This window comes from Tachypleus tridentatus, chromosome 6, assembly GCF_004210375.1.
Source record: "Tachypleus tridentatus isolate NWPU-2018 chromosome 6, ASM421037v1, whole genome shotgun sequence".
Classification (NCBI taxonomy): domain Eukaryota; kingdom Metazoa; phylum Arthropoda; class Merostomata; order Xiphosura; family Limulidae; genus Tachypleus; species Tachypleus tridentatus.
In genome coordinates this window covers 169,515,580-169,531,424 of record NC_134830.1, presented here as the reverse complement: position 1 = coordinate 169,531,424, position 15,845 = coordinate 169,515,580, and the positions used below count along the sequence as shown (strand labels likewise).

Sequence of the window (15,845 nt, the reverse complement as noted above, 5' to 3'; positions counted from 1 at the left end):
ATTAGACTTTCAATTATTTTGTTTGTTTTTTAATTTCGCGCAAAGCTACACGAAGGCTATCTGCGCTAGCCGTCCCTAATTTAGCAGTGTAAGACTATATGGAAGGCTGCTAGTCATCACCACCCACCGCCAACTCTTGGGCTACTCTTTTACCAACAAATAGTAAGATTGACCGCAACATTATAATGCCCCCACGGCTGAAAGGGCGAGCATGTTTGATGTGACAGGGATTCGAACCCACAACCCTAAGATTGCGATGCGGTCCTTAGACTTTTAAATGGAAAAAAAATCACAAGAATTCATTACGAACTTTATTATTGTTATGGTCCTCACTGCTGGCAAGTTAATACAGTTTATTTTACTAGTTAGTATGTTTTTGTTTTTGGTAGAAAGTATTTTTTTCTTCTCAGTAATTCTTGCATAACATGTAATACAACGGTATGCTTAATATTTCTTTTGAACAAATATGTTAACATTTTTGAATTATAAAGAACAGCCATGTGCTACTCATACCTTGCCTCTTATTCAGATTTTCCACTGCTTGTGCCTGTTATCTTATTGATTTTAGTTTATCGTTAAACACAAATTTACACAATGGACTATCTAGGCTGTACCTACTATAGGTATCGGAAGTCCTTATAAGCCTTCAGACCTACCTCTGAACCGTTGGAAGGTAAATTAATTTGGTTGGCTTGTTTTAGAGCAAAGTCACTTTGGGCTATTTGCTGAGACCATTGCAAGGAATAGAATCCTGATTTTTTTAGCAATGTAAATCCATAATCCTGCCGTTGTCCTACAAGGAGACAATTAAACATGGAAAACATTTTCAATATTAAAATTCCAAACTAAAACGTGCTCGTCAAAAAAAATAAAATAAAAGAAGACTAATTTCAAAATAAATGCTGTTGGAATTAAAATTACACTGTTTTCAATATTGGTTTTACGTTTAAGAAAACAAAATAATATTCTACTTGGTTTAGAATACAAGTATCAAAAACAAATTTGTAGTTAAACACAAAGCTACATAACGGGCTATCTGCAATGCGTCCATCACGGGTATCAGAACTTGATTTTAAATGTTATAAGTTTGCTCCGCCAGTTGAAGATCGCAAAACAAATATAAAACAAAACAGAAAATCATACAAATGCATATTGTTTTACCTTGGCAGTTTTTCTTCGTCCAGTTTTTTAAAAATTACTCTATGCATAACTAGTAACTTAAAATTGACTAAACCAATCAGGTAAATTGACAAACTTTAAGCCGAGGATAGGAATAAGTCGGTACCACATACAATGATCTTCACGGTTATTCATGAAACACTCTACAAAATATAAAACAAAGTACTTAATAGAAAACTCACAAATATGATCACTGTACATCTATATAAATTACTGCTTATTACTTTTAAATTGGTAGTTCTAAGTTTTCGATCAAATGAAGTTGGTCTATTTATTGCCTTGAGTATCAAATAACTGAGATTTTATCTCTCTTTTTTTTTTGCATTTTACCTGTACTGAAATAAGTTGTTTGAAATTTGAAAGCAAAATACGAAAATAAATTTATGAATATTGTACTAATATATATTTATGCTTCCTTCACTGTGCGTTTTTGAAATATTATTCTGCGTAACATTTCCGGAACCCTGTGTTTTGAAGATATGTTAGATGCCAGTGCAGGAGTGCGCAAACCTACACGAGGTATATCGCCTGCTATTCAACATCACCAATATTTGAATTACTCAACAAATAGTGGGATTGGCAATAACATTGTAATCCCATTGGCTAAAAGAGCAAACATGTTTGATGTGATTCGCAGATTGCGAGTCGAGTTGCTTAAATACCCGACTTTTAGAAGAAGGATGTAAACTTGTATATCTTCCGAAATTATTGGGATAGGAACGTTGTATTATTCCATGTAAATATTTAGTGTAAATAATAAGTTAATTTAAGCGAAATTGTTCATGTTTAAAATACGTAACTGATATTTAATGATGACACAATGATGTTGCTAGGTTTGCTGATGTTTGAGATAAAATGGTTGAACACTTTCAGTTATTAAGGTAAACTTATGTATAAAGATACTGACATTTCATCCAAATCACCCTATCCGATGCTATGTCTACGGTCATATGATATACTGTTAACTTTGGGTAACAATATGCAATGCTGTAAAATTAAAATTATATTTACAGTTCACCTTCCAATAGGCCTAATGGTTGTGTAACTCTTTAGCCCAGTCAGTAAGAGGCTCAAATTAAGCCTACTATTAACCAGTTATGCCTAGCTCAATACCCTGGAAAATTAAGTTTAGCGTTACGCTAAAATAATGTGATGTACAGACAAAAACAGATATACTGTGAACATTTTAACGATACAAAGAAATTGTTAAATTAACTGTAAGAAATATATGATTAACATTTCCGGCATCCGACGGAGGGACATCTGGTCAAAAGTCGATGATATACGTTTTTTCACTGGTAACGATTTACTGAACATTTTCTATTCTATTCTGTGAAGTTAAGTTACCCTTACATATGCAGTTGCAAATATTATATTTATATTCTAAAGGTCTATTAAAGGAATGCAAAATAAACTTAAATGTTCTTTCTTTTACTTTGTACATTTATTGATTTATACTTAAGACTTTTCCTTACATGGTCGTATTAATTTTTTCCTCCCGAGTGTAACAATTTTTAGCACTCCCCTCTTTCGGATACATATGCAAATTCCTTAACGTCGTTCTTTTCCCTCCATATGTTTATAACCAACGAATATGAGAGGGAAAATGGTACCAATCTAGATTGTTCAAATTATTAAATCATATTACAAAATTTCATTTACTTAATTCATTAAATATTTACAAGACAACACCGAAACAAAAGAAATAACCAAATATAATATCAATACAATGTATTCAAATAAAAATACTGAATGTAAACATAAATGTCTTAATGAGTGCACTGGAATTGGCGGCAACTATCGGTTGTAGAAAACAAAAAGTGTAGAAAGAGTCCATTCTTCAAGACGAATGACTTTCGAAACTTCGTTCTCTACATTTGTTTTTTTTCTACAATAAACAGTTGCCACTAATTCCATTTGACTCTGTTTAAACAGCATATTAAAGAAAAATGTCTTAGTTAGGGCTTCTCAGTACTACCTTAAGTTTCTTTCATCACTTTAATTCGGCAAATCCGATAGGCGCATTCATTCTTATGAATTATAGAGAAAAATAAAATTTCAGTTAACTTTAACCCAAAAGGAGTGGAAAATATGTAGTACAGACCAGTGCTACAATGGATATATTCATTGGGAAATTCTGCATCTAAATCATTGGCATACAACTATTGCACTGAAGTTGCTTTTTTTTATTTTTAATATGCTCTGCTTACAATGTTTGCAATCCGCTAAGTTCATTCATTTTGTTAATTCTCTTACTATCTTCTCAACGACTGGATAAGTTGTGTAAACCTGTAGGTTCATCTTCTCGGAAAAGGCGTACATGTTCACTTTCTTCCAATTCCAATCTCTTTCCTAATTCTTCATATTCGTCAAAATGGTTACGCATTCCAAAAGTGCTCTCTATATAAACGAGTTCCTAATAACAAATCAGCTTAAACATCGTAAAGAGCTTTGTCTGCAAAGAAATATCTGTCTAATCAGTGGTCGGTAACCCTATTCGGAAGCTGTTCATTTATTCAATTGGACAAACGCTTCAAAAACAACAACAAAGAGGAAAAAGATTTCCTCAACTGGGATGGTCAAGGATAATAATATCTCATTTCACCCCCCTCGCGGTAATTTTATTCGTTATATTGGTGAATTTTTCAAATTTTATTGGAGAAGTAAGTTCTACTTTTGACTAGTGGTATTTCAAAGGAGTGCGGAAAAGAAATACCCGGCGGATTCCAGGGTGGAGAAGGGAAGATGACCAAGGTCATTGACTGATGTTGTAGAGAAGAATTAAAGCGACAAACGTTCGACAAGTCAATGAAAAAACTTTTCAGGATCAGGATCACGTAGTGGCTGGAATTATCTAATCTAAAATCGTTTAAAATTGCTACGGGGGAAGGAAAGTGGGTATCGGAAGTATCCCGAGAAAGCAGACTTTCACAAGACAGGCGCCGAATATTCTACCTGAACTGTACTGAAATAAAAGAAACACAAGAAACGATTAGTTTGTGCATAAAATTAAGTTTTTATTATAGGTTGTTTTGAAGGCCATATGTATGTTCTATGGATATATTATTTTGCGTGACGTACTAGTCGAGGTGTGTAGCTTAGCAGTTAGTTTCTTTTTTCTGCTGTTTCGTGAAATTTGTGTGCTGGTGTTGTTACTCTGCCTTTAAATAACAGTTGATGGATAGCTTTGTGCATATAATTTGTGCAATATTTTTAGGCATATTGTAGAAGATGGGAGAACCTTTTCTATTAGTGAACGAATATACGTCAAAAAACAAAGAAACAAAAAACACTCGATATATTCATACATACTTTAGGGTATTAAGTGGGCTTCTTTCCGGCCCGTAAGTATTGTGTGTCAAAAGTTATTCCTAGAAATTTCGCATGGGGTCAGAGCTTTATTTTGTGGTTTTCTAATTTCAGTTTTACTTTTTTGACGTTTTTTTAGTGTTTGTTTTAAGCCGCGTCCGGATAAGACATCAATAGTTTTTTTGCGGATTCAAAAGGACTCGCCAGTCATTATATCAATTTAGGATTGCATTTAAAGATATTTTGTACTTTGTTGCTTGCTATTAGTGGGTTGCGTGATACACTCCATATGCCCATGTTCTCAGCATACTGGGCAAAATATGTGTCTGTCATGTTCGGGCAGGGTATATTATTTACAAACAATATCTAAAGTAGTGATGATATAACATATTCCTACAGTGCAGTGATGTTAAATGTCTTTGATAGAGCGTCATTTATTTTAACTGTTGCAGTTCGATTGGTTAACAAGTCAAATATCCATGTGATTATTTTGTTATTAACATTCATGAAGGATAATCGATATCTAATGGAAAAAAAACTTTCTTCACGTCTGAAACCTTCTGTTGTAGTAGTTTTACCTTCATACTGAAAGGATATTTTTTGTGACATCAGAAAACCTCCCAGTGGATCAGCGATAAGTCTGAAAGATCCTAATGCTAAAAACCTGTTTTGAATACTCGCGTTGACAATGCAGATAGATTCTTTCTATAGCTTTGTGATTAACAACAAACAAAAGTTATCCAAAATAAGTCATACCCAATGTATAGTTTTAAGCATCGGCTCGTACTGCCCTTCGAATAGCACTAGTTTTAAAAGGCCCAGGTAATCTCAATTTATGGCTTGATTCTTGCTAAGATGTCTTCCAAGACAACCAATTCTTCGCCGAAAGGAACACCAGTTCCAACCCGTGATCCTTGATAGATTGCCGCGAGATTTCACCCTTCATCAAATTATTACCTTTAACGACCAGTTTAAACATGAAGTTTTTATTGACCTGAACTATAATTCTTCATTGAGGTGGAGTTTTTCTCCAGCCCTCTATCCTGGCTAATTTTATTTATGTTAAGACTGGAATACTGACTTTAATATATGGTGTTCCACCACTAAAATTTCAACTAATCTTTTTTCTGTCTTCCTTTGGAGCGTCCATTCTTCTATCACTCCAACAGATATCCTGTATTCACTTCAAGCAGCTACTAAATTGAAACTTCACACTGTTCATAAGATCCAATCAAGGACTACGGGTCTTCTCACTCAGTTCATGAAGGTGGTAACTACCTCCAAATGTGTAGCTAATCACATCTTAACTAATGGTTTTTCATTTCTTCCATTTTAGAGCCGATTATCCCCACTATAAATCACCACTTCAGTTCCATAAGATCTACAAGCCTGCTGCCCCACTTCCTTCCATTCTAGGAACCCCCACACTGACATCAGCTCCATCAAACACTGAAGTTCCTTTATCTATTCCACAGGTCGAGGATAACATTATCCAGACTGTTGCATGATAGCTTCCAGCCCAACACAACCAACAAGTACAACACATTCACCCAGACCCCTTAAGACAAGTTAATTCTTTCCACAACCCAAGTTCCAACAAAGCAGGCCTCAACAACCACCAATAATTAATCATGAAACCCGGACCCGTGTTCCCAAAAAGGTCAAGAAAACTCAAACCAAAGAACAACCTTACAACAATTTAAGAAGAGTCCTTTGTTTTCAGACACTAGTCCATTGTGTGTCCACCACCAGAGTCAGTTTCCTACAGCTACCCCTACAAGGACAATAACCCACTTTCCCAGGAAGATTTAAGTCAGTCTTATTCACCTCTGTCATAACCTTTTCTTAAGTATAGTTGTTTATATCCTGGTATTTTTACTTTCCTAGAGCTTTCAAGAGGCATGGTCAGGGTATTTTATTTAGTACCCTGTCTGTGAAAGTGGGTTTATCCCCCTTGGAGTAATCCCCCCTCCACAGCAAAATTATTAACCTTGAATTGTTGGAGGTGCCTTCTCAGGTAAAGTTAAAACCAAGTTGTAACCATTATTTTAGCACATTATAATTTAAATTATTGTTCAAGTCAGTCACAGTTTAATATATTTTGAGTTGTAACTCCTTAATCCAGGATCTTGTTACTTTACCAAAGCCTCGTTCTTCGCCGCCATCCAAGGACCACCAAGCTAATCTTCAAGCTATCACTGCTTTCTAGCCAAGCTAGATTGCCTTCTATACTCTACTTTCCATCCTGGATCATTGCTTTCCCCAAACGTTGTTAATGTTAATATTATTCTAGACCAAATCCATCAAGTAATTTGATATCTATGACATCCATCAAGTAAACACCATTATACTTTCCCACTAAAAGCCAACCTTCTATTCTGCATGCAAGGCTGAAGAGAAATGAAAGTTTCTGAGCACTGCTGGTTGTCTCCTTAGCCTCTTTTGGGAGTGTGAAATATAAAATCGTAACTACTGCCAAGATAAAATAAAATAAATATCCTTTCATGACCAATTAATATGTCCCACAGTATCCATTGGGATACAACAAAATATAGTATCCAGACTATACTATCTGACTGCATAGGTGGAGATTTTCACTAGTCCTCTAGGAACTTTAAACATTGTTTAAACCCTATTTAAAAAACACAAATAGCATAAAACCAATGTTATTAACTTTCAGTTAAACAGTGTCAGAAAATATCTGACTGACATAAACTAGGATATAGCTGGTTATTTAACCATTTAATCTTGAGACCGAACATGTTTAAAATGGTGCCGTCATTGAAAGTCGTAACGACTACAAGAAAGTAAAATGTGGCTTATTGTGATCAGAGTGTTACACAAACTACACATTGGTGCATCAGTACAGAATAAAAGAAAATGACGAGTTAAAAAACTGTGACAATGCGTAGTCAAGTTAGAACAACTTCCTCTTTAAAATGGTAGTTCAAACAGCAACGTTAGTCACCTAAAGTTGGCCTTTCTAATCCTGGTTAAATAGCATTTAACAGTTTGTTAAAAACGTTATACCTGGGACTACATGTTTTAATACATTAGGCCCAATGGTCTTGTTCAGTCAAGTACCATGAGTGAAGCTCTGTACTGATTTTACCTAATAAATCTGAATACAATATGAAATCCGTTTCTGATGTTTTACATTCTTATTACAATGTATGTCAAGGCTTTCAATCATTTAATCCAGATACACAAAACTGATTGTACAATAATATACCCTACAATAAACACCAGTGGTAGTTTCTAAGTAATCATTCTTACTTTTTATATTCTCTCCATTTACCAAATTTGGGTGAAAAGTTCTTTCAAAGCATATCTGTTTTGAGTTCTAAAGAATCTCCTAAATTTCATTGACATTCTGCTGGTTGATTGATTTAATGTTTTATGGCACAAAGCAGCTAGGTTATCTGCGCCAAACGTCCGGTAAAAAGTTAAAAGTAAATTTAGTAAAATTCATAAAAGGAAATTAAGATAAAACAAAACAAAGTTTAACAAACACAAATAGCATAAAACCAATGTTTACATCTAGTCTACAACGTTAAAAGAAAAACTACAGTAATTCAAACTGTAAAGAACTTTCTGTAGCGTAACTGTTATTATCATAACTCGCCAGGAAGACTAACAGATAAGTGCAAAAACCACCGTCAGTCACCTGAAGTTGGCCTTTCCAGTCCTGGTTCTAAGTTACATGACGTTATTGCCATTTTTAAAAAGGAAAGTAATAAAAAGGTTTTAAAAGACATGCAGCAAAATTATAAATAATAACTCGCCAGGATGACTAACGGGTAGTTCAAACAGCAGCGTCAGTCACCTAAAGTTGGCCTTTCTAGTCCTGGTTTCAAGTTACTCAATGTTACGGCCAGTTTCTAATTTCAAATCGAACTAGATGAACTAGATGAACATGTTCGACAACTGACGTGAGATGTGAAAGTTGTCGACATACAGCATGTTTGCAACAGTGAGAGGGAATTGTTCAGTGATGGCATTAATTTTTATACTGAAAAGTGTGACACTCAGAACACAGCCCTGAGGGACTCCAAGTTCCTATAGAAAAGAACTGGAAAGTGTCGAACCCACACAAAATCGGAATCTCCTGAAAAATGGGCAAATGACCACATAACCCATACACACTGCAGGCCAAAATCGTAAGGCCAGTGAACATAAAGAAAAAATATGCATTTTGCGTTGTTATACTCAACCACTTATTTGAGTAGAGCTTCGAAAGATGAAAATAAACTTTTTTTAGCATTTAATAGGGAAAATGCGAACACTACGAAATTAGCCTAAATACTTGTTGGCCAGAAGTTTAAGACTATACTGAAATGAAGCGTTAATCGGTAAACAAGTAACAAAATTTAGTTATTTGTGTTCAAGCATTAGCGTTGTCAACATCTCCCACTGATATCTCCTGTGTTACATTGGTTAAAACATGGCAAAAGGCTAAAAAGTTGATAGTATGAATGTGGCAGAATTGTCGAGCTATAAAAGAAGGTTTCTCTCAACGTGCCATCGCTTGTGAGATTGGGTATAGTAAAACTGATGTTGCAAATTTATTAAACGACCCTGAGGGATACGGAACGAGAATTTCAAGTGGTAGGCCAAAGAAAATTTCGCCAGTGTTGAGCAGGAGGATTCGACGGGTTGTTCAGCAAGACATCAGCCAATAGTCGAACCAGATTAAGGCCCTGATGGACGCAAAATGCAGCTCAAGAAGAATAAGACGGCATCTACGAGAGAAAGGCTTTAAAGATTGTAAACGTCTTCAAAAGCCACGCCTCCTTCCACACTACGAAAGAGCTCGGTTAAACTTTGCTGAGAAGCACCAAATATGGGACGTAGAAAAGTGTACCAAGATTTTGCTCTCTAATGAGAAAAAATTTAAACTGGATGGTCCGGATAACTTCCAACGTTACTGGCACAATAAGGATATCCCATCAGACATTTTCTACATGACACAGTAAAGGAGGTTCTATCATGATCTGGAGTGCTTTCTCCTTCCAGGGAACAATGGAGCTTCAGGTGATACAGGGGCGTCAAACAGCAGCTGACGACATTGGCATGTTAATGAGAGCATCCTTATTGACTGAAGGCCTTCGCTTGTGTGGAAATGATTGGATCTTTCAGCAGGGCAATCCACAATGCCCGCAGGACAAAGAACTTTTTCATGACGAATAACGTGATTCTTTTGGACCATCCAGCGTGTTTGCCCGAACTGAACCCCATTGAAAATAATTGGGGTTGGATGGCAAGGGATGTCTATAAAATGGACGTCAATTCCAAACAGTGCATGATCTTCGTGAAGCCATCTTCACCACTTGGAATAACATTCCAGCCAGCCTTCTGCAAATGCTTAAATCGACCATGTCAAAGCGAATGTTTGAAGTTATTCACAATGACGGCTGTGCAACTCACTTCTGAGACCTCTTGTTGGGAATTTCCTATCCTGTTTAGGATTTCTTTTTAGTATGGTCTTTAACGTTTGACAAGCGAGTATTTAGGTTAATTTCAATGTTTATATTTTCCATATTAAATGCTAAAAGTTTTTTATTTTTATTTTCCCTTTTCTTATTTTCATCTTTCGAAGCTCTACTCAAATACGTGGTTGAGACTAACAATGCATATTTTTTCTTTATGTTCATTAGTCTTAAGATTTTGGCCAGCAGTGTATGTGTAGGTCTCGCAAAATGCCATACCTCCATGTTGTATCATAAGCCTTCTCAATGTCAAAGAATATTGATACAATATGTTGTCATTTGAGAAAGTTTTCTGATTGATGTTTCAAGTCGAATCAGGTGGTCCATGGCGAAGCTCTGTTGTTGGAACCCACACTGGGTGGGCGAGAGGAGGTTGTTTGATTCGAGGAATCAAACAAGACAAGCATTAACCATTTTCTCTAACATCTTACAGAGACAGCTCATCAAATCAACTGGACAGTAGTTTGAAAGAATCTTGGTATCCTTCCCAGGCTAAGAGAAAGGTCGGACAATAGCCTGGCACAAAGCATCAGGAAAAACATTCTCCTGCGAGATCCAGTTAAAACAATCAGAAGAATAGCAAGTAGGAGATAAATGGTGCAGCATGTCATAGTGGTTATCATCAGGTCCAAGTGATGTACTGCCAGATTGATGAAGAGCCAGTTTGTGTTCCATCAGTATAAAGGAACAATTGTAGTCATAGAGACAATCATCTCAAAAGGAAAGAGGTGAGCATTCTGACCAAGTCTTGGTAGCTAAGAAGGCGGAGGATGAAGCAGAAGTGCTATATACTCGGCAAAAGCTTTCATTGAGAGTATCGGCAATGCTCCAGGTATTAGCTACTTCCTGGACATCAGAGACCAAGATCGAGAAGGGGACAGAATTATACTGCCAACTGACCTTTCGAATCTTACCCCATATGACTTTAGAATTGGTCGAAGAAGATATGCCAGTTGTGAACTTAATCCAAGATTTCTTCTGGCTTTGACATCTTACCCACTGAGCATGTGCACAGGCCCGATGGAAAGTGACGTGGTTCAAGAGTGTGGGATACCTACAGAAAGTATCCCAGACCTGCTTTTGATGCTTCTGTGCTATGTGGCCCTACAATGTCAAACAAGGACACTGCAACAACACCAGGGTTTCGTGAGCACTATATCCAAACACCAGCATCAGATACAATGTCCACTTGTTCAGAACATCCAACACTGGTACTTGGTTGACCCTAGCCCAAGTGGACCAACCGATTGACCCAAGGGGGAGCCACCCCAAGGCTACCCATCTACAGGAATTCAAGACCAAATTAGTATGTTAGGGTTGGACCCCTCAACCACCAGGATTCTCTCCTCCCCTTTACGGGTTGCCACACACGGCAAACATGTGAGTGGATGTTTAGATTCCAGAGGAGGTAAACTGAGAGAACAGAACCTTCCCTGAGAGGTCCCCTCACCACGTACAGGAATCCACACCGAGGGGACATTCTGCTGAGATACACCCATAATGTAATCTAATTGTTTAAATATTGTTTCTGAAGTATTTAGTTTTTATTAGAATTTGACCAACATTTTTATGTCTTCACAATATTATTTTCAGCTGAAGAATATTTCTAAAGGATGCTGCTGTTTTCTTAAAGATGACATCAGGATTAAAATATGAAAAACTAGTAAAGAATTAAAGTAAGGGGAAAAATTGTCTTTATTTAAAATATACTTCTACACAAACATTTATCTCTCACATTCTATGGCACTGTTTGGTTGGTACTGATAAGATACTTAAAAAATAATTTTTTTAAAGTGATAAAAAAAATCTAATGGTACAGTATCACAGCTGAATGCAGCATCTGGTAAGTTGCAAAGGCAACATCGAAATATAGATTTGTACAAATGGCAGATAAGGAAAAAAAAAACATGAAGTTGGCAATACAGTTGCTGCTTACTTATATACTGAAATTATTTAAGAAAGAAAATCTAAAAATGAAATACATGCAACTTCCAAACTCAAAAATACACATATTATAATCAACATGGCATTTAACAATAGAATATACATCATTGGTGTACACATCAAAAGTAATTCTGAATTATACCCTCCTTGCCTGATTACTGCACATCAGAACACAGAATTAGTTTACTTGTTTTCATAAAATACAATATATTATATATATGAAATAAAATAACTTTTTCTGTTGATAGTAGTATATGTTTTCTAACCTTTACCCAAATGACCATCAACTAATTACAACCCCAAAACTTCATGAGCCATTTCATACATTAACTTTTTAAAGTATTTTTAAAACAATATGCTCAGTAGCTGCTGGTTTACAGGGAATATGAGATAAAAGAACATTTGGTTATATCCATTAACATAAACAATCATTAGTTACATACTAGTATTGTTAAAGTACGTAACCTACATGACACCAGTCCCAAAAATCTGAAAGTAAATTTGAGGAAATTCTTAAAACTTAAAAATAATGTTCACATTTTATACAGTATATGCAAATTAACGTAATCTATCTCCTTTCTAATTCTTAATCCATCTATTAAAAGACTTCATTAAAATATGCCCAGTACATGTTGTTCAAAACCAAACATTTTGATAAATTCAAGAATACAAATATAGAATACAAAAAAAAAGGTAATAGAGAAATGTATGCAAAATTCTGAAAGCATCTAATCTCTACAATCAATGAAAACATTTTTATCTTACGAACTGAAGCTATACAAATTAAATTATTAAATAAAAGAAAGTACTTAGTAGTCATATCAAAGACTGAAACTCCTTTCAGGTTGCTAACACACAAAATTAATGAGATACTGGCAATCTGCAGTTATATTACTTCAAATACCCATAAAATAATGGAAATATTTTTGAAAAGTCTTTCTCACATAATGTGTTACATTTACTAAGTATAAAGATTATAATTACCTATACATGAAATGTCTAATTTAATTATCTACCTGAAATTCTCTTAACATATTTACTTTTATTTACAAATATACTGCTAATTCACAATAATGTACAATTTCACAATATTATGTCATTTGAGTAAAGCACCTGAACACATTATTTATCTCAGTTAAGTTAAATTTAAGGTGAGAGATTTATCCTTTCTGTTCACAGATGGGCAATAATGGACCTAAAAACTATTAGTATATAAGCTTATGTTAAATCTAATTCTAGCTTGGTATAAAGTGGATAACTTCCTGTGGACAACTCCATCACATGCTAAATGTTTTACACTTTACTTTTATATACAATTATCCTACCTGAACAAAAAAAATTAAAATTTATATTTGCCATAATTTTTTTACAATTTTTGTAGTTAACTAGAATTCTTCATAACAGATAGCAAATAAATTTCCTTAATACCACAATTTATTTTTACTCAAAATGTTTACTTGAGGCTCTAAGCATTATATAAACATAAAAATTATTGAAAAATTATACTTCATTTCTGCAGTAAAAAAAAAAAACAGAATTAACAACTATGTTCAAAACCTAGTTGATATTATTGGACACAGTAAACTTAAGTATACAGTTTGTTATACAACATGGGGTTTAGTAGCAAGACAGCACAAAGAAGATTTGCATGTGTGCATTTTCTTATAGCAAAGTCACATCTGCTGAGCCCACCAAGGTGAATTGAACCCTAATTTTAATGTTGTTCCATAGACTTACTGCTGTACAAACAGGGTGCAAAGAAAATTTGTGACTGACAATTTAGATTTGTAATTTAGGGTGTTATACATTATAGCAGATTTCAAAAATTTAATTATAAATGTTGGGCTGAGCTACCAGGTGCAAAAATGAAGTGAAATTAATTATTTATTTAAACATGATATGGTGGTAACAAATTATTACCAATCTTTGGAACTTCTGGATATTTAAGTTCATAAAAATACTACTGACTATTTAAAACCAACTATTCAGTTACCACATTTAATGGCATTGCTGTAAAAGGAAGAACATTTAATACTTACCAGAAGAAAATAAAACAAATTAAACAGGAATCAGTGGAATAATTATACAAACTTAAATTTTATGGGTAATGTTAATTATCAAATGAAGCTATGATTTACAAGCCCATGAGATGAATTGCACAAATATTAAAAACATAAGCTTCCTTTTTTAGCATACTAGTCAGTGTTCTTTTTGTTACCAATTTCAAAACACTAATCATTCCATATTATTCAACTCTCTTATACCCAAGTGCATGGATTCAGCACATCCATTTTATGGTTTGTTAAACTGCAATGCAAAAACAAACTACTGGATAAAATAGCTTTAAAACTTCAGAATTAGTTTAGAAATTAGATAACTTTATTTTTACATGCAATATATGTATAAATTCACAGCTTATGTTGCAAAGATTTTGTCATGACATTTTTTGAAACAAAAATGCTTCCCCTCATTGTAGATTTTAAGCATCAAATTTTATTTCCTACATCCTTTTCAAACTTTCATACAAAATTTTGATTTTATAAAACTAAGTTTTATCTTTATTTTCAATTGAAGAGCAAGGCATGTAGTTTTTACTGAATTCACAATAACAGGAGTACATTAAACATGCTTTTTTTATCATGCCAAAATTATACGCTAGCCAAAGTTTTTTAAACATTTGTTTATCAGAAGGTTTCATTTAATGTACTTAAAGTTTTAAGCCTAGTTTTATATTCATTTATACATATATTTCTTCCTAAATTTCACTTAAATGATTTTCTTCACACATTTAAGCAGTTACCTAGCCTTAAAATGGAATCATCTTTGTGCATAAGACAGAGAAGTCAAATCTCATCAATCAAGTGGAAAAGGTTTTATAATAAACATAGTATTATCAGAATATATTGAAAGTTATGGATATTTCACAATTGAAATTTTTTTTATATAATACCATGTTTCTAATGTTAATTATCTCAGCTAACTTAACTTTAAAATATATTGCAATTTATTTTTTTATCCTATTTTACAATAGCACACTTAATGATTAACTGTTCTACTTTTCAGTTCACACATTTAACAGTACCTTTGTTCATGGAAGAACATACAATACGTAGGACTAAAAACAGGATTAAAAAACAATGGAATAATTAGAACACACACTAACTTCAAGTACGAGTAATGCCAATGAATTGCTATATCATTTCCAAAGCTTTTATTAATCAATTACACATATATTATGAACATATGATTACTTTCTAATAGATTAGTCAAAGATACTTTTTTGTTATTAATTTCAATCTATAACAATAGTAACTGACAACATGTATGCTTCAAGCCAACATCTTCATGAGTAACTATATAACATTGAAGTCTGTCTTTTAATATTAGTTCTCTCAAGTTAAAAATAGTTTCAACATTGAATATCAACAATAGCTAACATAATCCCTGATCTTCTCCACGAAGTGTTATTGCTGAATACAAACTTAAGAGGCCCATGCATATTGATGTTCCACTAAATTGTCCGAAGGCATTATCAACTACTACAAATCTGCATCTATTTCATTCCATGTAGTTGAATCTTCAACCTTACCTAACGTTAGATATCTTGCAAGTCAGACAAACTGGCCTCACACACTTTATAACTCTTGAAAAGACTTGAATATTAGTCTTATAAAACCATGTTATGAAATAAGTACTGGTGTGTTTGTTACAATACACCAAATAAATTTCTGCTAGTTGTGGAATCTTTTTAAATTTTGCATACATAAAACTTGTATTATGCTATTTTAAAACCAAAATACTTCTGAACTGATCATTAAGCACAAGTGATGACTAACAATAAAAAAAATTACCAAAAACAAACCTTGTTATTACAAAAATAATGCACAATCAACAAGTTTCTAGAAACATTCGTATATTGTCTTG

General features: G+C 34.0%; 1 protein-coding gene across 1 annotated transcript in view; it reads left to right on the top strand.

Moving 5' to 3' along the window:
- Nucleotides 1–6,116, top strand: part of LOC143254430 (monocarboxylate transporter 9-like) — a 45,352-nt gene extending 39,236 nt beyond the window's left edge. The window contains exon 5 of the mRNA XM_076509597.1: nucleotides 5,964–6,116. Within this exon, the coding sequence (XP_076365712.1) occupies nucleotides 5,964–5,974 (11 nt within the window). The 3' untranslated portion in view covers nucleotides 5,975–6,116. The remainder of the gene's footprint in view (nucleotides 1–5,963) is intronic.
- The last annotated feature ends 9,729 nt before the right edge of the window (nucleotides 6,117–15,845 follow it).